The 24,736-nt window shown below is 46.2% G+C and overlaps 1 protein-coding gene across 1 annotated transcript; it reads right to left on the bottom strand.

Moving 5' to 3' along the window:
* Nucleotides 1-4,524: 4,524 nt before the first annotated feature.
* Nucleotides 4,525-5,151, bottom strand: LOC108796914 (taste receptor type 2 member 4-like). Its single transcript, XM_018568470.1, has one exon. The coding sequence runs from the start codon at nucleotides 5,149-5,151 to the stop codon at nucleotides 4,525-4,527; it is 627 nt and encodes a 208-aa protein (XP_018423972.1).
* Nucleotides 5,152-24,736: the final 19,585 nt, after the last annotated feature.

Raw genomic sequence — 24,736 nt, 5'->3', positions numbered from 1 at the left:
GGGACAAGGGGGCTTAGCAAGAGGAGGAGACTTTGCCATCCACTCTTGCAAGGTACCTCCTTTCAAGACGGGGTGGCAAAGCCATGTTGAAAAGCATGTGGCCTGGGAGTAGGGAGCTCCATGCTCTTCCATTCTTGGCCAGCCAGGCTGCATGTCTGGATAAGGGTCTGGTTGGAATATTAAGGGAAACCTTTTGTCATTTCCCCATTTTTTAACCGCTTGCTATCCGCCCACTGTCAAAACACAGACAGAAGGACAGACGCTTCCTGGTCACCACTCCAAGCTTACTCCTGTGATGGACTACAATCTCAATACAAATGACTAAACTGAACGTGAGATTGTAGTCCATCACAGGACCAAGCTTGGAGTGGTGACTACTTTACGACACACACAGGGACCATGGGGAACAAAAGTAACCCCCCTCCAGAAGGAAGGACGGTGTCATGCAGTGTCAGAGGATCTACAGCCGAATGATACACAAATAAGATACAGTGTTGTTCAGAGTTACGGTCCTTGAATGCATTTTAAGATTTAACTCCTGAGTTTATTTAAAAAAAATATTATTATAGATACCAGTCTCTTGGTATGTTTTGGAAGCACACATGTATATATGCAGATGATGAATAGACACATTAAGAAGGTGCCACATTTGCTCTCAAGAAGGAAAGAAGTGTATTATTTCTGAATCCTCTTCTCATATCTGTTCTTCTTGCAGCTTCCGCCATACTGCTGTATAGTGTAGTCAACCAAGTGTCTTAAACCAAGCTCATTTATACCTATAAGCTTGACATTGGCCTTGACTGTGGGAAGAAGCCATTCTGTGATGGAGGACTTTCGATTTCCAGTAGCCCTTATATATTGCACCGTTCTAATGTCCATCAAATTCTGAGAGTCCCAATACAGGTTGGAACAAATAACATCCTGAATATTCAAAATAGCATACATTCAACTTGTACATTGACCAACTCAAGATATACAGTGGTATAGGTATGCCGGAAGCCAGGTATAAACCGCAGAAAACCAGATGTCTGAACGTGTAATGAATATTTAGACATTTATCATTGTGGGTAAGGGTTTCTTAGGACATTTGGAGATATTAATGCAAATATTCAGAGGACAAAAAAAAACATGCACACAAAATTAGATGGCTCCGTAGTCTTTCTGCCATGATAAGGTCAAGGCCTTTTTGTTATACTCAATGCGACCTGCTAGATATTATGGCTAAACAAATCATGTGATCAGAACTCCAACCTTGGCCTTTGTTGTTGGAAAAAGCCATATAGGACCTACAAGTTTGTTTTTGCAGTTGTTTCCAACATGACTATATCATTAAAATAATAATTAAAAGTGACCCCTGGAAAAAAGAGTCCGGATTCGGCCGAACCCACCGAATCAACTGAATTTCATTGATTTGTAGGTTCACCCGAATGCATATGTCTAATGGAGGATGGATGGAGAGTCTGAATCTACCTAGCGAGCACAGCAATAAAAATTTGACCGGGAGTCTAATCCTTCCCCAGTCAATCAAAAACGAAATACAAACGTTTGGGCTATAAATACACTTTAAATCACCTGATAATGTCTCGCTATTTCTCAGGAAGTTAGTCCACACAGATAAAACCACTGAAAAAAAAAAAAACAGGGGGAGCGCAGGAATCCAAGACAGATAAAAACGTCAAAGTTAGAACTCCTGGGCAACCACCAGATCAACCCCACAGAGCGGTGTAGACACTGAATAATACAAAGATAATGGGACCCCTCTAAGAGTATCAGCAAATCCATGGCTGTTATCACATAGATGTGTAATTGTCACCTCGAGATAGCCAGGAAAACACAATGCTGTGTATCAAGTCTAACAAAGGCTTAAAGGAGAACTATGAGGGGGGCGGGGGGGGGGTGCTTTTCACTCACCTCATAGTTCTAGCCAACCTGTGACAATGAGACTGTCACAGGTCGGCTCAGTAGATCGGGAGGTGAGCGAACACATACCGGCGTTCGCTCACCTCTCGATCCTGTCATGGCTCTCTGCCATGGCAGGGGAGGGACTGGATTCCCCCCTCCCCGCTCCGATCCACCAGCGCTGACTGGCGGAACAGACGGGGGAGGGGGCGGGTACAGCTGGCTCTGCCTCTAGATAGGCAGAGCCAGCTGTCACTCACGCATCTGGGCGGATCCAGACATAATTGTCCGGATCCGCTCCGGCTGCGGCGTCTCAGTATACCGCGAGCTGTAGCTCCCTATATACTGAGCCTAGGGTGACGGGAGGATGCTAGTTGGTGTCCTCCCGTTACCCTAAGGAGAACTATGGGGAAAAGACTTAACCCCATAGTTCTCCTTTAAACAAAACTCTTCCACAAAATGAGGATAATTGTTGAATTTCTCCCAGGAGGTCTTCAGTAAATGAACATCAAATTGCTGTTACAACATTGAAAAGTCTCTCACCTGGTTAAATTGCTGTGTGACCATGCCAGGGCAGCATTGCTTAATAAGGTCAGGGCCAGATTTACTCTCCCTGCCGCCCAAAGGCCAGGTTCCGCAATACGCCCCCCCTCTTCCCATCAATGGAGAAAAGCAACCAGATGGCAGGGGGGCGGGGTTTGTTTCAATTTATTTAACTGTTTCTTTATTTTTGTAAAACTTTTTTATCACTTTTTATTTAATTATTTCTTATTATTTCTTTAATTTTTATTTGTTTAATAATTTTGTATCAATTAATTTTTTTAGATTTCAACTTCCCCACAAGGACAGCACTGCCGCCTCTCTGCGCCCTGCCGCCCCGAGGCCGGGCCCGCGGTGGCCTTGTGGGGAATCTGGGCCTGAGTATGGTGTGTATCCACTGAAGGCAACAAAGGAGATCAACTCAACATAACACAGCGCAATAAAAAGTACACTTTAATAAAATAAAAGCATGTCCCTTCTTCAGGGAGAGATGTTCACACTGAAATGTGTTTTACTCCTGAAGCAGGATCAAGGTCCCTGCAGTAGTCAGTCACGAAGAAGAAGCAGTGTTCTTGCAGGATGTACTCCTGAAGAGGGAGCGATGTTCCCCCAGGGCTAACTCATGAATAGGGTGTGATGTTCACTCTGAAATGTGTTTAGCTTAATCTTGAAGAAGGATCCTTTCCTTTGCAGGGTCATATCGAGCCACACTTGTGGGTGGTAGTATGCTGTGTGTGTCTCCACAAACACACGGGCACAGCAAGGCAAGCAATGCCCCTGCTCCCCGCTTCTCTTCCTCCCTTCTCTTAGCTGGTAGATGCACAACTGCTGGAGACTGACCTGTCCCTTGCAATCTTGTACTGAACAGGAAGATCAAGAAGCAAAGCTGAGAGAGTTGGAGCCAGCTGTTTGGACTGTAAGTGCTTGGGCAAATTTGAAAGAAGCACTTTGCTGGGCGATGTATATTTGTTTGATCTGGATTTATTATTAAAAAATGTTGTAGAGTTACAAGGAGAAGTATGGGGTCAGTGTTTTTCCCCATAGTTCTCCTTAGGGTAATGGGAGGACACAAACTAGCGTCCTCCCGTTACCCTAAGCTCAGTATACCGCGAGCTACAGCTCCCTATATACTGAGACGCCGCAGCCGGAGCGGATCCCGACTTAGATGACGGGATCCGCCCAGCTGCGTGAGTGACAGCTGGCTCTGCCTATCTAGAGGCAGAGCCAGCTGTACCCGCCCCCTCCCCCGTCCGTTCCGCCAGTCAGCGCTGGCAGATCAGAGCGGGGAGGGGGGAATCCAGCCCCTCCCCCTGTCACGGCAGAGAGCCGTGACAGGATCGAGAGGTGAGCGAACCTGGTATGTGTTCGCTCACCTCCCGATCTACTGAGCCGACCTGTGACAGTCTCATTGTCACAGGTCGGCTAGAACTATGAGGTGAGTGAAAAGCACGCCCCCCCCTCATAGTTCTCCTTTAATGCTATTGTAAGCCTGTTCGCCATGATGCAGAGCATTGTGTTTTCCTGGCCAGTTGAAGAGGTGAGCATTACCCATCTATGTAATACCAGTCATGGATTTGCTGATTCTTCTATCCCTTGGGGGCGCTATGGGTGAGATCTCTGTGCAGAGTTCCTGGGACTGCACACCTGTTGTTGCCAGAAGGAGCAGAAAGCCACTAGGAAACAAACTCAGTTTGGGTATAGATCCATTTGAACAATTATGTAGCTAAGCCGTAGACTAAGTAGCTTAAAAAAAAAGAGTTCTCAGCATGTACATTGTCACAATCGTTGTACTTAAATACAACTTGTGAGGCCCCGACATAGTTTTATAAACGTCTTCTTTAATTCAGGATTGTGGTAGACCAAGTGTGCCGAATGAAAAAACGGAGGGGCGCACCTCAAAATAAACATCCACAACCTCAAGGGGCTGTCAAAATGCACAATGTATACCAATATAAAAAACATGCATCCGAAAATGATGACTTGACTGACCAGGAAAAGAATCATACTTCTCACAACAGCAAAGTGAGCCTCTAGGTTGGGGCATCGGAAGCTGGACCTGCTACTCCCCATCTGCTTGATGTGCATTCAAAGAGACCGAATCAACAGGTAGACAGCCCCGCAAAAGACGAGAAATGGAAGGAGAGATCCCAAGAGGAAGATGATAACCTGGCCCAAGAAAGCATATCCTATATTGGCGTTGTTTGTTGTGGAATTTCCAAGAAAGCCGTGTGTTGAGTTGTGTGTATGAAGGACAAGGCCGTATTGAATAATTGGTATGCTGGAGGCGAGGGAAATGAGGAGAGAAGCCAGGATGAACCGAGGAACCAGTCTGGAGATCCTGGTCTTCATGTAGGTAAGTAACTCATGGCTGTAGTTTGCAATCTTCACACAGTAAAACACACACAGGACGGTGGTGATCCAGAGGTCGGTGGAATGCAGTAACATTCCACATAACAGAATGCCTATGTTGAAGAGAATGCTTTTTAATATCCAGGTGAAATATGACCGCATCAAATAAGCAATGAGCACGTTGGCCATGAAAAGGCTCCTGGAGATCCCCAGGCTGGTGAGGATCTTGTCACGGGTTTCCAGAGATTTCAGAGCCTTCCACCTCATGAAATAAACGGCCACAATAAACATATTTAAAGCGATCCCCATAAAGCACTCGGCAAAGAGCACAGCTGTGAATATGTTCTGGATATAATAATCCATCGTGTGATATCGGATCTTCCTTCTGAGAGGGATATTGTGCGTAGACTCTCGGGTGCCGAGTTGTGTATCAGGCTGTGTGCGATGATTTGGTTATACCGGATTGGAACGCACAGATCTTGCTCTCAGCTCTCATGCAAAATTCAGCAATCGTGTTTCCTATCCATGCAAATCTTAAAACCAATGGAAAATGTTAAGTGAGGCAAAGATATTTCAGTTCCTATGCTGTCATCTGTCAGAGGAAAAAAAAATACTTGCATATCACAAAAATGTTCCTTTTTTGGGCCCGGGTTCCTCCATCCCTCTGTCCTCTATAACTGCGTCTCATTTACGTCTGGTCAGTTTAAAGCTGAACTCCATGCAAACAGATACAGGCACAGAGTGAATACATATAGAGTGTATGAGAGCTGCTTTATCTATCAAACAATCTGTATTTCTACCCATCCAGTCCTGAACTTTACACAGCTCTGCCTACACAGCAATGTCTTCAAGGTCCTAGCATTGCACTGTGTTGAGGAACTTATCTTCTGCTGTTAAAACACAAAGGGCTGCTCCCAGAGGCCATTCAGAGGTCACCTGTAAGAGACTTATCCGCAAACCACATGCACATCCGCACATAGTCCCGAGCTAATAGTTCCGGGTAAACACGCATTGGCACATAAACGTGCACGCATACGAGCATACTCATGCAAATAGCGTATTGGCATGCTCAAGTCACGAGCATGGAGCCAGCTGCTGAGTGGTCGTTAGCTTGTCCCTGTGTTCCTTGCACCTGATCCTGTATATCTGCTCCTGACCATTTGCCTATGCTTCTGAATCCTGATCTGGTACCTCAATATTCTGCATATCCGTGTATGACCCTGGCTTACAATCCTTGACTCCGCTCCTGACCATTGCTCCTGTACTGCTAAAAATTCTGCTTACTTGTGTATGACCTTGACTGTTGGTTCTGACTTTGCTCCTGGCTATCTTCCTGGTGCCGGCTGCCCTTACTGTCTGGTATCTTTATACCTGGTCCACGTTCATCTACAGCACATCATTCCTTGGCTCCAGCTCCCAGAGGATTCCGTGTTCATCCTAATCCTGCAAACCTGATCACCTGTTCTACGCTCTTGAGCACCTGCTCAGTCTTCATTCAGTTATCAGCACCAGCGTCTGTGCCACTTCACGCCCTTACATCCCCTGTCACCACCTCCAGTGGTGTCGGACGAGAGGTGTCCAGGCAGCCACCATGCCAACTCAGTCTCCTGCCAGGTACGTGACATCATGTATTCTTTGATTGCACGAAGGCAGGCCATGACATCATCAACCCTTGTACAATCAGAGTGTCACAATTTGATTCAGGCTCGGAAGTCCAGTAGCTGAAACAGCAGGCAAATTCGTGGTGAAACAGGCCAAGTTCGGTACACAAGCAGACGGTAGTAGTATGGGAGCAGGCAGAAGCGTAGTCAGAGATCAAGCCGAGGTCAGTAGCCAAAAGGTATCAGGTATGAAGCAGAAGACGATGAGAGTAGTTGGAGAATCAGAAGCCAAAGGTTAGTACACGGGTAGCAGTATGAACGGATTGTATTACAAAAGGAGCAGGAAGCAAGATATTGGCAGGAGCACAATAATCTGGCAAACAGGAAGTGCAGAGGCGGGGCTTAAATAGGAAGTTCAAGGGAAGACCAAGGAGTTCAGCGTTCAGCAGACACTAGGTTTTACTGAGGATTACAAAGGAGATCAGGCAAGGAGCTATACAAGGTTCTAAGGTGTCTCAGCTTGTATAACCACTGCCAGCTACAGCAGAGGCCCCGGGTTCAGATCTGGATCCTGACACAGAGAATTATTATTATTCCTATAGAAAAATACTTCCTCTGAAGTGACCCTCTGTGTTTTAACAGTGAAGGGAAAGTTGCTCAGCACAGTGGCTCTTCCTGGACCCAGAAGACACTGTAATGCACTGTAGTAGCTGCAGCTACCCTGTTTCCCTGAAAATAAGACCTACCCCAAAAATAAGACCTAGTACTATTTTTGGGAAGTGCTAAAATATAAGACCTACCCCGAAAATAAGACCTAGTTGTGACCATTCCCAGGGCCGGCAGTGGCATAAGGGGGAACTTGAAGAGCTGCGGAAGAGGCAGGAGAGAATCAGCGATGCCAACGAAGCCAGCGCTAGAGGAAGCGAGGAGGCACCGGAGGGAGCAGAGCCGCATAACCCGATGCCTCCTCTATAGCGCCGGCTCCTGTCACAGGCGGAGTCATACCAAATGCACCCCGCCTGTGAGGAATCAATAGTGAAAGTGCGCTTCTCTCATTCTGGCCAGCAATTGGTTAACAAATTCACCATATTTTTGTACATGAATACATGTACAGTGTAGACTGTTGTACATGAATAAGTGTGGATTGAAGTGTGCATAAAAAACATTAATAAATAAGACCTAGTGCGTTTTTTTGAGCCCAAAAAAATATAAGACAGTGTCTTATTTTCAGGGAAACACGGTACTACAGTGGCCCTGCCAGGGATCAGTCACGTATACTTACATTGTGACAAGCTGAACCAGTGTAAGTATATATACATTTTTAAAGCTGGTTGTTTATGTAATTTAGCAATACAAAGCAGTTTTAAAGGAGAACTATGGGGTTAAGGCTTTTCCCCATAGATCTCCTTAGAGTAACGGGAGGACACAAACTAGCGTCCTCCCATCACCCTAGGCTCAGTATACCGTGAGACGCCCCAGTATACCGCTAGCTGTAGCTCGCGGTATACTAAGACGCCGCAGCTGAAGCCGCAGCGCTGACTGGCGGATCGGACAGGGGAGGGGGCGAGTACAGCTGGCTCTGCCTCTAGATTGGCAGAGCCAGCTGTCACTCACGCAGCTGGGCGGATCTCGACATCGATGTCGGGATCCGCTCCGGCTGCGGCGTCTCAGTATACCGCAAGCTGCAGCTCCCTATATACTGAGCCTAGGGTGACGGGAGGACGCTAGTTTGTGTCCTCCCGTTACCCTAAGGAGAACTATGGGGAAAAGCCCTGACCCCATAGTTCTCCTTTAAGTCCCCATAATAAGGACACTATGTCTGTTTGCAGCCTCTATCATTTGTAGCAGCGTCTGTTCTAGAACAGGCCATTTTGCAGCCTCCAGAGGTTTGCTGATGTTTTTAGATCGGCTGGAGATCCAGGAGCATGTAATTCAATGTTTTAGGATTTGCAATTCCCACGCAACTTGATTATCAGAAAGAGTTGCCTGTTTTTTTTCCCCTGAAACCATCTCCATCTCCAGGTGATTGGTGTGAAAAGGCTCTTGACAGAATGTGTAATTACATAGTTAGTCAGGTTGAAAAAAGACACAAGTCCGTCGAGTCCAAACAATCCGAGTCACAGGCAAAATCTTCAACATAATCACGGGCACAGGAAACAAACACACACAGCCGTAAGACCATCAGCACAGTGAGCAGGGCAGGCTAAATAGGTCATTTCCTTAATGCCTGTTGTGTCACTTCCTGCGCGCATCTTTGTGCGTATTTCTGGTTGTGCGCCCATGCGCACCACAGCATATTTCCGTCCAGTTCTATAGGGACATTTGCGTGCATGTGCGGCCGTCGTCTTTACCTTATAAGTTATCAAAATCTACACATTAATCTCAAATATAGACATGTACATTTTGTTTTTTTGGATATTTGTACGCATTTTGTTAAATTCCAACATTCGGATGCATCAAAAATTCGGATCCATAGGAGAGCTCACGCTGTCAGAACTAGAATGGCCCAAAAAAACAGTTAAAGGGGAACTATGAGGTGAGTGATTTCCACTTATCCTCATAGTTAGAGATGACCTGTGACAAAGAAGCCGTCACAGGTCGGGTATACGGATCGGGAAGTGAGCAGAAACATGCACTGATCTGCTCACTTCCTGATTATGTCCACGCAATGGGCGGTGACTGTCAGTCACCACCTCCCGCAGAGATTCCCCCCTCCCCTCTCCAATCCTCCAGCGCTGACTGGAGGAACGGACAGGGGAGGGTGCGGGTACAGCTGGCTCTGCCTCTTGATAGGCAGAGCCAGCTGCCACTCACGCAGCTGGGTGGATCACAACAGTATTGTCAGGATCAGTCCCGGCTGCAGCATTCTCAGTATATAGCGGGCAATAGCCCGCTATATACTGAGCTTTGGTGTCAGGATGCCGGTGCCGTCACCTCCCCATGGGGTCAGAGAGTACGGCGTAGGGTGCAGGCCCATTCAGAGGGTACGGCGTAGTCTGCCCTTCAGCCTGGCAGAACCACGGGTGCTCCAGCGGCCACTGCACATGAGCCTGTTTAGGCCTCAGGTGTGGGCCTTGCCGGGGGAGATTCCCCAGCCCACACATACCGCCTCTCGCCTGCCATTGGCTCTCGGGGAGGGCAGCCACCTGGTTGCCTCGGTGACCAGGGGGCAGACTCACACCCCCTGGCTATAAAAACCTGGCCAGAGCCCTGGCTTATTGCTGAGTTAACCCACCTCTTGGTGTGACATACGAAGCTCCCCTCCTATGTGCCTTGCTGCCAGTTTCCTGAACCCTCTGCTGACTTCCCGTGTACCGACTTTCGCCTCTGACCCTTTGCTGCCCGCCTCGACCTCGGATTGCACTCGACTACCCCAGTGGATTGCCCCTTGTTACCTTGCCCCTGGACTTTTCAGGCTGCTTCCTGCCAGCAGGTTCCCTCCGTGCTGCTTGCCCGCGGACGCACCTGACATTTGGGTCCCAGGAGGAGGTTAGTATATGTCCTCCCATGACCCTAAAGAGAACTATGGGGAAAAAAACTGACCCCATAGTTCTCTTTTTGCATTTTCAGGACCGCAGTGTCGAACTCCATAGTTCTCCCATGACGGGGTCACTGCCGGTAACTCCATCTGACTAACCAGATCCGTTTCCATTCCAGGAGCTCCTTCATCTACGGGTGTCACCTGACCACGGAAGAGATCGCATTCTAATTAAAGAAGCCCATCTAAATAGATCCGAAACAAAAATTCGGAAACACTCCAAAATGAGAATTCGGACGAATCTGAAAACCAAATAACGAACTTAGTCGAATTTCGAATCCCGAATCCGAAAAAGGAAAGTAATAAAAATTTTAATCAATCCGAAAATGAAACAAATTTTTTTGTGGGGTTACATGTAGGGTTGCACAGATACCAAGTACAGTACTCGGTACACGTACCGATACTTTTGAGCTCCAAGACTAGACTAGAGAAAAATTCAAAAATTAGGAGGCAGCTGTCATTTGTAAGGAGCACACGGAGCTCCTGGGATTTGTACATCTCTGTTTTAATGTACGATTTTGTTTTTATAAATATAAATAAATTGATGCACAGATACCAGTTTTGCGAGTACGAGTACTGGTACTTGCCGAGTACTTACAAGTACGAGTACTGATACATTTTTGTTTATTGTCATGTGACAGTTTTTCTAAAACAATACAGACTAATGATTACAGGGCAGTGGTGGAGCGCCAGAGCCAGGTCCCAGCTGCAACCGCTGCAACCCGTGTAGTTCTCAAGTATCGGCACTGGTACTCGAAAAGTATCTGTGCATCTCTAGTTACATGTGTACTAAAATAGATAATTCTAGAGCAACACAGGGATCAGGTCCACTCTAACACCAAATTCTGCCCTTGCAGTGACAAGCGAGGCGTAAAATCGCTTTCCGTTGGTTTTGTGATTTGCATGGGACAGAAACACGACTTCTGGATTTACATGTGAGAGAGGAACGAGATTTGTATGTACTCTCCGGTACAACCCTGATTGTTACACACAGCCCGATACACGACTCTGCAAACGCGGAACACAGAAGAAAGATTCATACAATGAATGTCATACTCCAGAGCTCACTCGAAGTTTTGCTCTTTGCCGTGTGCTTCGTGGGGGGTCGCCATGAATATATTCGTCGTAGCTGCTCAGTTCATGCAATGGAAGGCTTTGAGAACTCTGGAAACCCACCACAATAATGTCACCTGTTTGGGGATCTTCAGAAGCCATTTGTTGATCATCGCACCTTTTCTATTTTTACAGACAAGAATGCACACTGGGCATATTCAAACCTTTACTTTAGTTTAGCAGTTCTAGTATTAGCAGGGCCGGATTTACTCTCCCTGCTGCCCCAAGGCCAGGTTCCGCAATACGCCCCCCCTTCCTATCAATGCAGGGGCGTCCCGAGGCTGGGTGACACCCGGAGCGGTAACCGAGTGTCACCCCGCCGAGAAGTCACTGCGCATGCAGTAATCTGATACCTGCCGGCTGCCATCTTGGTGATGGAGGCCGGCAGAGAGAGGAGGGGACAGTCACCCGGCGGGATAAGGTATGCCGCCGGGTCCCCTCCTCTCTTCTGATACATTCTATTCCGAAACAGAGTGTACCCCTGAATATTAACAGCCCAGTCAAGTGAGCTAGCTAACCAGGTTTCTAATACTTCCACCAAGTCAAAATGTTCCTCAAGTAACAGAAGTTCCAGTTCTGCCATTTGGTTTACCAAACTTCATGCATTTGTGAACATACATTTGAATTGTGTTAGCATTTAATATTTTATTGTTGCTCATTCCTGATCTACAAATTCATTCTCATGACTATGTCTCCCTGCAGCCTAGTTTAATCCCCCTCCCCCCCCTCCTTTTCCATATACCTCTTTATCCTTTCACCTTAACTCACCTCCCCACCAATAGCATCTGGCTCTCCTTGTCTATACAGCAGGGACGTGCTGTCAGGGGAGGCAGGGGGGCGGAGCCTCATCTAGTATTATGGAGCAAAAAGCTGTCAGCTTCAAGTCTGAAGCTGACAGCTTTTTCTCCATTCAGATCGGCTTGTTACAGGTTACACAGCAGGGAAAGCATCCCCGCTCTGTAACCTGTCATGGACGGAGGCAGCGCTGCATCCGACGTTTAAAAGGTAGTTAGGTTACACAGCAGCAGGCTTCCCCACTGCTTGTGTAACCTAACTTGGTGAGGCAAGAGCTGTCACAGCCTCTACTCTGTGTTAGAGGAGTGAGCTCTGTGGATGGCTTAGGCCAATGGCAAAGCGCCATTGGTCCAAGCTGTCCAATCAAAAAACAAAACACTGAGGCCATCCATCTCGATGCCTCACCAGTGATGAGCAAGAGAGGGACAGGGTGGCTCCTCCCTGTCTCCTTCCTCCCTCCTTCACACTAGCTTGGGGGCCGGGCTTGGGTGGGCACGGTGGCGGGGGTGAGGCTGGGGATTGGCTCACCCGGAACCAAAGGTACCGCACGTCACTGCTATACACTTGCTTCTATGCTTACTGGACCACTCATTCCCCCAGGTTTCTAGAGGAGGCACTCTACTCCATCAACAGTACACGTGTATTGGTATCCCCAATATCATCCAACCGGGCATGTTCATTGAGGTGTATCAACATAGGCATGGCCGGCCTTAGGCCTTTAGGCGCCCTGTGCGAGAAAGCTTTACAGCGCCCCTCAGTGGCCACACCCTTTAGTGGCCACACCCCCATAACCACACCCATTTTCCCCAATATCCGCACCATTTAAAGACTCCTATTTTGTTAAGCCGCAAAGAAACATATTAAAAAGTATAATAAAAATAAAACTTTTATTCAAAGGTATTAAACTTGTCGGCACAATAGAAGTATTCTGATCTAAGTGGGGGGGCGGACGAGGGAGCGCTGTCATATCGGATGGCCAGCGGTGAGGGGGAGAGAAGCCGCCCACAGGACGAGCTGTGACGGCCGCACGGCTCCCTTGTTGCCATGGCGCCCTGTGCGGCCGCACGGCTCGCACACCCCTAAGGCCGGCCCTGAACATAGGGCCAGCTTCTCCCTTTTCCCTCTAGCCCATCTTCTAACTGTAACCCAATTCCAAACATAAAAATAACAAAGATACAGTTACAAAGACAAAGGAAGCGGGTAATGACACGTTTGCCCGGCTTTCTGATTGCCCGGGAAGCCGGCTTCATGCTCTCAGGAGTACCGGTATTGATACTCAGTGTCGGTTAGTTCCGAAATATAGATATTGGTGCTCGTTCTCGATACCAGTTTTTCTGTATGGTACGAGCACCGATATTTATATTTCGGTACTAACCGACACTGAGTACCGGTATCGGTGCATCCCTAGTGTTATTTTTGTAACATCAACTTATGTCAGGTGTGTAGACATATTGATACAATACACAGGCAACAACTGGACAATTGTTACACTATTAATTCAATGACATTACCATTGACTTTAACAGTAGTCCAGGCTGCCCCTCCCCCTTTCCTTTATGGCCGGCCTCAGCAGCAGGTTGAAGTCAGTGGATGGAATTTATCTTAACATTACCAAGTGAAATAGAAATACACTGTGCAGAGTGCACCAATCTTGGTCTGGTCCTTCTGACTGATGTCAGCAAAGTGCAATGAATGTAATTAGAAACATCTTGTGCGAGTTCTGTTTTCTTCATTTTATGTTGTGTCTAACGCTATCTGACCGATGAAAATGTTAATGTGTGTGAAGTATTTATAAATAAATGCGATGAATATAAAGTGTGTGAATTTGTATATGTATATTTACAGTATGTGTATGTCTGTACAGGGATATATATAGATGTATATACACTGAGTGGCCAGATTATTATGACCACCTGACGTTTGTGGGCAAATTAGCTATAATTTGGCGCTGAAGTTGCTAGAGGGCCAGACCTTTATAAATAGGGAAGCGGGTTGGTTACCACGACAGTAGAAGTGATTTGTTTCTGAAGATACGGGGAAACAACGCGATTTAACAGCCTTTGAACGCGGGATGATTGTTGGCGCTCGGAGCCATGGAGCGAGTATCAGCAAAACAGCAGAATTCGTTACATGTTCAAGAGCAGCTCATTGTTAAAGTGTTTAACCTCTTGTCAGATTCCTCGCATCACCATTCAACATCTCGTGGAGTCACCAGGCGGCCCAACGAAGTACTGATGGGGGGGTCATAATAATCTGGCCACTCAGTGTGTATATACCTCTATCTATCTATCTATCTATCTATCTATCTATCTATCTATCTATCTATCTATCTGTAACAATATATGGTGCACTGTACACCCTCGTGACCATGTAAGTGCCGACATAGGAGATCCATCCAAGACCCCCAAATATATCATAGAAAACAATAACGAGGATGCAGCACTCAATAGGCTTTTATTGAATCACAATATCATTAGAGCCGATTACAAAATTGTATACATGATCAAACGACATTCCCAAATATTTTCTATAAATAGTAATAGTCAGTTATATTTTGTGCATTTAGAAACATCCATCCCCAGAGACGTAACTAGAAACCTCAGGGCCCCGGTGCAAGAAACCATGAAGGGCTCCCCACTCCACCCCCCCATTAAAAAAATGTCGGAGCCTTTGCAGTTGCCGGGGTAGTGCATGTGCGTAGTCCCAGGAGGCAGTGCCACCAGTTGAAATCATGGGACCCCATACAGGTTGGGCTTTGCAGATTTTTTATTATTATTAATAATAATAGTTTTTATTTATTTATTTTTTTTTTTTACTACGTTTTTATTTTATTATTTTTTACATTTGATACATTTTTCATTTTCTTTTCTATTTTTATTTATTTTATTTTATACTTTTTTTCACTTAACTTTATTGCTATCACACAGGCAGGCCCGTTGCAAATGCGACCGCTGCAACCCTGGTAGTTCCGCCAGTGTCCAGCCCTAATTTTAAAGCAATTTAACAAGTTGACAGGAACTACTCTAACTCCTGTGGAAGTCTATGTTCTTATCCTCCAGAGCAAAGATACAATTCAATACAAAAGGATCAAGAGGGCCCAACTTGTGAGAGGTTATAATCTAAAAAGAGCGGCAAATGGTACAAAAGGTAACAACCGTGAAGGATGAGCTCAAGGAGGAAGTAGAATGAAAGTTTTTGGGAGGGGGCCGGATAGGCTTCCGCTGAAGAGAAGAGAGGATGGGAGAGGCTGCCTCTTCCTAATTGCTTCTTCTCAAGGGAGAACACGTTCAGTTCAATTAACCTTTCCTCCATGCCCTAGTTTGGTTGTCCTTCTCTATAATACCCCTTATGGCCAGAGATGGAATACAGCTGCGGAATCCGTATATAATTCAATAGGAGTAAATAAACATATAGCAGCAGTAGCAAGTTGCGATGTTACCTGCACATCACAGGTTAAAGGAGAACTATGGGGTCAGGGCTTTTCCCCATAGTTCTCCTAAGGGTAACGGGAGGACACAAACTAGCGTCCTCCTGTCACCCTAGGCTCATTTTACCGCGGGCTACTGCTCGCGGTATACTGAGACGCCGCAGCTGAAGACACTGAGACACTGCTCGCAGTATACTGAGACACCGCAACTGAAGCGGATCCCGACAATTTTGTTGGAAATGAACATATGCAGCAGTGGTATTAATACTTCCTGTTAGTTGTACTGCACTTTTAGGATTCCCCCCATGGATTGAGGCTGCATGCTAGTTGTAGAGGCTGAGGATAAGGAGGGCACATGTCCCAGCAGCCCAGCGAAGTCAAGAGTGGAAGTCGGCTCTGAAGAGGTGGCTAGGGAGTAAACTCTAGTTCAGGATGGAGAGTGGAGTTGCTCAGAGCTTGTCCGGCATCCACATCCTTGCAGGAACGTCGGACAAGTGAATGTTTGTGGCTTAAAGGAGAACTATGAGGTGAGTGCTTTTCACTCCCCTCATAGTTCTAGCAGACTTGTGACAATGAGACTGTCACAGGTCGGCTCAGTAGATCGGGAGGTGAGCGAACACATACCGGCGTTTGCTCACCTCTCGATCCTGTCACGGCTCTCTGCCGTGATTTCCCCCCTCCCCGCTCCGATCCTCCAGCGCTGACTGGCGGAACGGATGGGGAGGGGGCGGGTACAGCTGGCTCTGCCTCTAGATAGGCAGAGCCAGCTGTCAGTCACGCAGCTGGGCGGATCTCGGCATAATTGTCGGGATCCGCTTCAGCTCCGGCGTCTCAGTATACCGCAAGTTGTAGCTCGCAATATACTGAGCCTAGCGTGACGGGAGGACGCTAGTTTGTGTCCTCCCGTTACCCTAAGGAGAACTATGGGGAAAAGCCTTAACCCCATAGTTCTCCTTTAAGGCAAGGAAGAGGGCGGAGTGGTGTAACATCAGCGGACCGGGGGCGGAGCCACCCTTCATGTCCGAGACGTCAGTACAGTAAGAATACCGGATCCATTACATTCTCCTTCTTCTGTGCTCACTCCCGTTCTGCAACATCTTTTTTTGTTTACTGGTACACAAAACTGAACCTACGTTTGAACATATTTTGTTTGCTCGGTGTACTGAAATTTGAAGGTTTTTTAAAATTTTGAAGATAAACACCAAAAAGATAAAAGAGACATCGCCTTCTCCTCGTGTAATACCATTTATTGAAAAGACTTACCGTATTCTGCGCTCCATAACACGCACCTGACCATAAGACGCGGGGTAGGGTTCTGTGTAGTTCCTGACAGCTGAGACAGCTGGCGCTGTGATTACATCGGCGCCACCTGTCTCAGTGATCACACAGAGCAGACGGAGAACGGACGTATTAAATGTACAAAAAAACTACTCGCCCGGCGCCCAAAACTGCATGTCCCAGGCGTCGGGCGATAGGGATTCCCTCTCCCTCTCACACAGTGCATCTTATGGAGTGAAAAATACGGCATGTAATCAAAAATCTGTTCTACTCACATGTACTGTCCAAAATCTTCAGCATAGAATTCTGCAACCAATGGTATCTGTATGGAACTGAGATGAACAGGAGACCCCTCAGCATGTGGCAGTGGACTAAAGCTAACACATTTCAGGGGTTAAACCCCTTCTTCCGAGCTTATTGTATACACGCACGCATGTTTACTGAACGGTCTTCTGTTCGTCTCTGTTCCATTGGTTGAGTAGGATTTTTTATTTTATTTAGGAAATCTTTTTAATAAATGGTATTACATGAGGAGAAGGTTCTGTCTCTTTTATCTTTCTGTATGTATTGGAAGATTTCTCTATCCGCCTTCCCTGGTGAAATCACATGTCTATGAACATTCCCCTTAAAGGAGAACTATGGGGTCAGGGCTTTTCCCCATAGTTCTCCTTAGGGTAACGGGAGGACACAAACTAGCGTCCTCCCGTCACCCTAGGCTCAGTATATAGGGAGCTACAGCTCGCGGTATACTGAGACGCCGCAGCCGGAGCGGATCCCGACATCGATGTCAAGATCCGCCCAGCTGCGTGAGTGACAGCTGGCTCTGCCTATCTAGAAGCAGAGCCAGCTGTACCCGCCCCCTCCCCCGTCCGTTCTGCCAGTCAGCGCTGTCGGATCGGAGCGGGGAATCCAGCCCCTCCCGTGTCACGGCAGAGAGCCGTGACAGGATCGAGATGTGAGCGAACGCCGGTATGTGTTCGCTCACCTCCCGATCTACTGAGCCGACCTGTGACAGTCTCATTGTCACAGGTCGGCTAGAACTATGAGGTGAGTGAAAAGCACTTGCCTCATAGTTCACCTTTAAGAACTTGGTGATCGTTGTAGAATGTGCTCTGCTTTGGGGTTGCCTCGATTTACTGATGGACAACTGAATCATAAATAAATGTTGCGTTTATTTACAAATAGGTATATACATACATTCTAATTACAATGAAAGGAGGTCAGTGAAAATCCCTCATCCTCATAGTTGGAGCCGACATGTGACAATGAGACTGTCTCAATAGATCGGGAAGTGAGCGAACACATACTGTCCTCATATGTCCTCCCGTGACCCGTAAGAGAACTATGGGGAAAAACACTTACCCAATAGTTCTCTTTTAAGGGAACGGGAGAGGGGATTTAGAAGGGTAGGTAGGGGTAGGCATTGAGGTTAAGCTAGTAACATCATTCTCACTCTCATTCACACATGCCATGGCCTTTTCTCTGTCCCTGGAACACTCCTATCAAGTAGGTCACATTCTTGATTGCAGAGTCCAGAAAAACTTGTCTTGTCCAAGAGGTCACCAATGTTACCATTATTCCTGCTTCTGAGCTAGGTTCATGCATTTGTTCACATAGGAAGAAGGTTCCATCATATGCCCCTGCTCCGGTCCCTGCATCCATGCTGCATTGCGAATACAGTAGGCAGTGGGCAGTAAATACCAGCAGGGGGTCTGGACCGTCTCAGGAGATGACGGCCCTCAAGCAGATCTTCATCCATCAGTGTCCCTGCCCCAAGAGCCCTTGTTTGATGATCCTCATTTGCTTATCACAAAGCCACATGCTGATTGTTCAGGAGCGATCAGGAGTCAAGGAACACCTTTATATCAAAGCTTTTACATAGTTATCAATTTTATCGGCTCCAACAATCGTCATCAGCGCTGAGATCACATTTTCTTTTTTTTTTTTTGAGGCTTCATTAAGAAATACACCACCCACACTAGAGAAGCCACCATAACAGAAGGACTAGTCTGCAGATCCGGATTCTGTAGTTTCAAGAATAGTTGGTGTTTGTAGCTTGTGAATTTCACAGAATACAACAGACACAGGATTGTGTTTAAGATGCATCAAATAATTACATTTTCCCGTTTATATAGATCACTTTGTGCCACTTCCTGGAATTTAATATATCTGTGCACAGTTGGCAACAGTGGTTTCACAAGGGGGGGGCGGCCGGCTGACACCAAAATGAGTAATAAGAGGGCACTCAATTATAGAGCCTGACAGCTGCACGAGAGCAGGGGACCCAGCAGCATATATTATCCCGCCGGATGACCCTCCCCTCCTCTCTCTGCTGGCGTCCATCACTGAGATGGCTGTCGGCAGTTAACTGCACATGACGTCATTACACACGTGCATGATGATGTCACGCATGACGTCACGCGCGTGCATGATGACGTCCCAGCTGGTGACACCCGGAGGCTGCACTGGGTGACAGCCAGCCTAGGAATGCCTCTGGTTTCCAAAAGGATGACATTTATAAATGTATTCTCAGCAAGGAAGGTGGTGGGGGTGGGGGGGTGCAGCCCACACAAGGTGACACTATCAGAGGGGGTGACACCAAAATGACTAATAAAAGGTCGGGCACTCAATTATAGAGCCTGCGAGCTGCACGAGAGCAGGGGACCCAGCAGCATATATTATCCCCTTGGATTTACTTCCCCTCCTCTCTCTGCAGGTGTCCATCACTGAGATGGCTGTCGTCAGTTGAGTGCACATGACGTCATTACACATGTGCGTGATGTTGTCACGCATGACGCCACAGGCGTGCATGATGATGTCCCAGCTGGTGACACCCGGAGACTGAACTGGGTGACACCCAGCCTGGGAATGCCTCTGGTTTCCAGAGGGATGAGCTTTATGAACGTATAGAGGCACAAGGGACATCGTGTTGAAGAAAGCTTATGAAGAGATTGTGTAATGGAAGGGGTTAAAACACCTCATCATCGTGATTCACTGGGTTAAGTTTCTTGTACAGATTATTATTTTCTTTAATCTGCTTTGTTAGATCAGTTGCATTTAAATACATCTCAGAAGCCCATGCCACATTTTTAGAAAGGACTGCTTTAATTTAGCATTGCTGTAGATCATGTGGGCTGAATGGAGACATGAAGAGAAGCATGTCATAATGGCAATAAAAAGCCTCAATGGGTCCTCAAAAGACAATGTGCTTGAATATAAGAAAATCATGCAAGCAAAATAGATGAGTTGGCAGAGCAAGAAGAGAATCATACTCTTCACAACATCAAAATGAGCCTCCAAGTTGGGGCTTCGGAAGCTCGTCCCGCAGCTTCTCATCTGTCTGGTGTGCCTCCAGATTGATCCAACTAGCAGATAAATGGCACAGCAAAAGATGAGAAATGGAGGCAAAGAACCAAAGGACACAATGATCACCTGTTCCTGGTAACTCTGCTTGAAATCGGTAATGTTCATTGTTGCATTTCCTAGAGAAAAGTCTGCTGCATTTTGCTGATGAAGCCAGAAGACATAAAAACCATACGGAAGGCTGGAGGCAAGAGAAATGAGGAGAGAAGCCGCAATAAACTGAGGGACAAGTCTGGAGAGCCTTGTCTTCATGAAGATGAACAATGTGCAGCTGTAGCTTGCAATCTTCAGGCAGTAAAACACATACAGGACAGTGGTGATCCAGAGATTGGCATAGTGCAGTATCATTCCTGATAACCAAAGGATTGCATTAAAAAGAGGAATTTCATGTGCCTGCTGAAAATAAATTTGAATCAAAATCGAATTGGTCAACAACAGGCTTCTGGATATCCCCAGACACGTGAGAATCTTGTTGCAGGGTTCCAGAGATTTCAGTGTCTTGCCTCTTATGAGCTGGACCACCACAATAAACATATTTATCACAATCCCCACAATGATCTCTGCACACAGCAACACTGTGAATATCTTCTGCAGATAGAAATCCATGGTGTCAAGTGAGATCTTCCTTCTGAGGGGTATGCTCTGCAATGGCTTTCAAAGCTGCGTGTCAGGCAACGCGTGTAATGATTTGATGATGCTGGATTTGAATGTTCAGTTCATACCTCTCATGTAAATCTAGCAATGTTGCTTCCTTTTCATTCAAATCTCAAAACCACTGGAACATTCAAATCAGGTGAAATATTTTACAGGATAGGTTGCCATCTGTCTGTCTGAGAGGAAAAAAAAATAAATCTTAAATAAATCACAATCTCCATTTTTTTGATTAAAAACGTTGACCGAGCAAGACATTTCTGAAGCTAAGGGACTTCAGAAATGTTTCCCTCTCACACTCATCTGTCTGGTGTGCCTTCAAAAAGATTGAATTAAAGGAGAACTATGGGGTCAGTGTTTTTCCTCATAGTTCTCCTTAGGATAACGGGAGGACACAAACTAGCGTCCTCCCGTCACCCTAGGCTCAGTAACGGGATGCTGCAGCCGGAGCGGATCCCCACTTAGACGTCGGGATCCCCCCAGCTGCGTGAGTGACAGCTGGCTCTGCCTATCTAGAGGCAGAGCCAGCTGTACCTGCCCCCTCCCCCTTCCTTTCCGCCAGTAAGCGCTGGCAGATCGGAGCGGGGAGAGGGGAATCCAGCCCCTCCCCCTGCCACGGCAGAGAGCCGTGACAGGATCGAGAGGTGAGCGAACCCGGTATGTGTTCGCTCACCTCCCGATCTACTGAGCCGACCTGTGACAGTCTCATTGTCACAGGTCGGCTGGAACTATGAGGTGAGTGAAAATCACTCACCTCATAGTTCTCCTTTAACAAGTCGATGGCACAACAAAATATGAGGAATAGATGCAAAGAACGAAAAAAAATAAAAATCACATGGTTTTTGAAATTATTTCTAAAATCAGAAAGGGTCATCGTGACATTTGTTACATTTTGTTGATGGCAAAATATATGCGTATTAAATGGAAGGCTGGAGACCAGAGAAATGAAGAGAGAAGCCACAATAAACCGAATGACTGCAAATCGTGGTCTTCGTGAAGATAAATCATTTGTGGCTGTAGTTTACAACCTTCAAGCAGTGGAATACACAAAGAACAATGGTGATCCCAAGATTCCCATAGGGCGGTGAATATGTTAATAAGGTTTCATTGTCAAAATTCAGTTCAATATGTATTTAAAGGATAACTATGAGGTTAGGGCTTTTCCCCATAATTCTCCTTAGGGTAACGGGAGGACACAAACTAGCGTTCTCCCGTCACCCAAAGATCAGTATACCGCGAGCTACAGCTACAGCTCGCGGTATACTGAGGTGCCGCAGCCGGAACGGATCCCAACAATTCTGTCTGGATCCACCCAGATGCTTTAGTGACAGCTGGCTCTGCCTATCTAGAGGCAAAGCCAGCTGTACCCGCCCCCTCCCCCATCCGTTTTGCCAGTCAGCGCTGGAGGATCGGTCAGGGGAGGGGGGAATCCAGTCACTCCCCTGTCACGGCTCTCTGCAGGGATAGTTTAAGAAGTGAGCGAGTGCAGGTATGTGTTCGCTTACCTCCCGATCTACTGAGCCGACCTGTGAAAGTTTCATTGTCACAGGTCGGCTCAGATTATGAGGCTGAGTGAAAAGCAATCACCTCGCAGTTATCCTTTAACATTAATAAGTCTGACCCACCGGTCCTCTCCGTAGTGCTGTCCTGCACTTGTACTGGTGGCCCCTCAGGCTCTTGGCTCTCCCAGCCTCGCCAGTTCTCCCAGCCTCCATGGCTGTCTTCATGTGCCTATAGCACACACACCACCTGACTCCACTTTGACTTCTGGGGGAGTCCTCCTGACCCCTGAACACAGTCTGTTCCTATTTCCCAGCAGGGGCTAATTCCCCTAGCCAGCACCCTTTCCTTAAGGGTTGTGCACACCTGTGCAATCATCGGGTGCTGGTCACTTATAAGCCTTATAAGCTTTCTTCCATCCCGAATCACTTTGAAACCTCCCGGTTCCAGGATCCCAAGCATAACCCAGACAAACCCTTCCTTCCTGACACCTCTCAGCCCTTCTGGCTGACTATCCTGGGTGATCTTAACACTCCATTCTACCTTGGGATTACCACACAATACTACACTTCTTGGTGAGGTAAACTGCTTGTGGATCTTGTTAAGACAAGAATGTTGTTCCGTCAGAGAAGGTCTTACGAGTAATGATGGGTGAAGTTGCTTGTGTTTAATTTACGAGTGCATTTGTCAAACAGTTGGCCAATTGCAATGCTTTAATGCAAACCTCATTGAAAGTCAGTGGGAGGGGAGTCTTAAACAAATCAGTTTTCTCCATCTTCATGGCTAATAGGTAGAAAATTGTCAAACAAAGGGCATGGTGGGCTTGGCTTCGCTGGGAGCACATGTACCAATGCAAAAAAAAAAAATGGCACCTGTGGAATAACATTCTTTAACCCCTTCGCGTGACGGGAGACGTACACTGTACGTCCCGCCACAAAGGGACCAAATGACTTGTCACGTACACTGTACGTGACGAGTTATTTGCTGCACTAGAAGGCTGGTAACCGCTGAGAATCATTCATTAATGGATGCCTCAGTTTAGAGGCATCCATTAATGAAAGGGTTAACCTTTTTCAGACACCCGATACCTGAAGATCGAGTGTCTGGCATTCTGACAGCTCGTATAGATCGAGTGATATCTCTCTCAAGCTATACTGGCTTTTTTTTTCTTTCACTTTCAGGAACAGATACATAATGTATCTATTCCTGAAAGAAGAATGTTTCAGTTTTCTGAAACATTCAGTGACAGCTGAATCCTGAACTGCTGCAGGATCAGTGTCACTAACTTATTATCGGCTGTTCTGAAGTTTGAAGCAGCCTGATAATAATCAAACATTTATTAATTTATCAAGCAGTAATAGTGAGATTAATTCACAATGACTGCTTGATATAATCAAATAAATAAAATAACATTTTTAAGTCGAAAAAAAATTGTGAAAAGTGTAAAAAAAAAATAAGTGTCAAAAAAAAATAAGTGTCAAAAAAAAATAAGTGTAAACAAATAAAAAATAAGGGACAAATAAATGAATGTATTTATTGAATTTTTTTTTTTTTAGCTGTGCTGGTTTTGTAAAAAAAAAAATACAAATCAAAACTGGGAAAAAAGTGTTTTTTTTAAAGTTTTTTCCTCTTTTTTTTATATTTTATTTGTCCTAAGTGAGGCGTTAGACACACATATGTGATATATGTAGCCCTATCTGTCCTCTAAAAAACAATATATAATATGTGTGGGTGCACTTTGTAAGAAAGTATATTACTGACGTGGAAGAATCACACAGCAAAAATGTCAAAAGTGCGTCAGTCATTTACGAACAGAAACTAAGAACATGCTTGAATGGCTTTAAGCTATTTGTGGTGCTATAGAATATTTCGGGTTCTTGGCGACAACGTCAGTGATACTGAATCCTGGCATCACATGATTTGTGTGTGTAATACATTATTTACATTTTACATTATTCCTTGACTTACTCAAAGCAGCAGCAGCATCCCTATCTGCGGGGAGCCGTGACTGACAGTCACCGCCCACTGCAGGGAGATGATCGAGAAGTGAGCGAGCCCCGCTATGTGTTCGCTCACTTCCCGATCTATGTGTTCGCTGTTCGCTCACTTCCCGATCTATTGAGCCGACGTGACAGTTTCATTGTCACCCGTCGGCTCGAACAATGAGGCTGAGTGATTTTCACTCACCTCATAGTTCTCCTTTAATGAAATGCTTCTGTCTGATGGTTAAATAGCACATCAGTTTGATGCAAATGATATTATCAACGCGTATTCATTTTTTAACAACTTTGTTTCTGCATCCAACATGCTATGTCAGACACCTGGTACCCCATGTGGCATCCACCATCTCCTACATCACTTCTGTGTTCTGTAGGGCCACAGGGGCCGGCAGATGAAAACACAGAGGTGCAATAGGGAAACCCGGCGTCTGAAACTCTAGAAAATGTTGCATACCGCAGACTCTATTGTCACTGTAGCTTTGAAACAGAGGGGTGAGGTGAATGGAAAAGAAAAACATTAGACATGTGCAATGCGTTTCGTTCCGAATTAAAATTCGGATACATTTTCCAACATTCGGACACATCCGAATTTCCGAATCCCAATGCATCCGAATGTGTCCGAATCGGAATTTCCGTTTTCGAATTTCGGATCCCGTCCGAATTTTGTTGAAAAAAACAAAAC

This window comes from Nanorana parkeri, unplaced genomic scaffold (genome assembly GCF_000935625.1).
Source record: "Nanorana parkeri isolate BGI_ZX_2015 unplaced genomic scaffold, ASM93562v1 scaffold1192, whole genome shotgun sequence".
NCBI classification, from domain to species: domain Eukaryota; kingdom Metazoa; phylum Chordata; class Amphibia; order Anura; family Dicroglossidae; genus Nanorana; species Nanorana parkeri.
This window is presented reverse-complemented; position numbering and strand designations above follow the sequence as displayed.

What these genes read in the sequence shown, in the direction of transcription:
- LOC108796914 (XM_018568470.1), bottom strand. Translation starts at nt 5,151, where the DNA reads ATGGATTATTATATCCAGAACATATTCACAGCTGTGCTCTTTGCCGAG.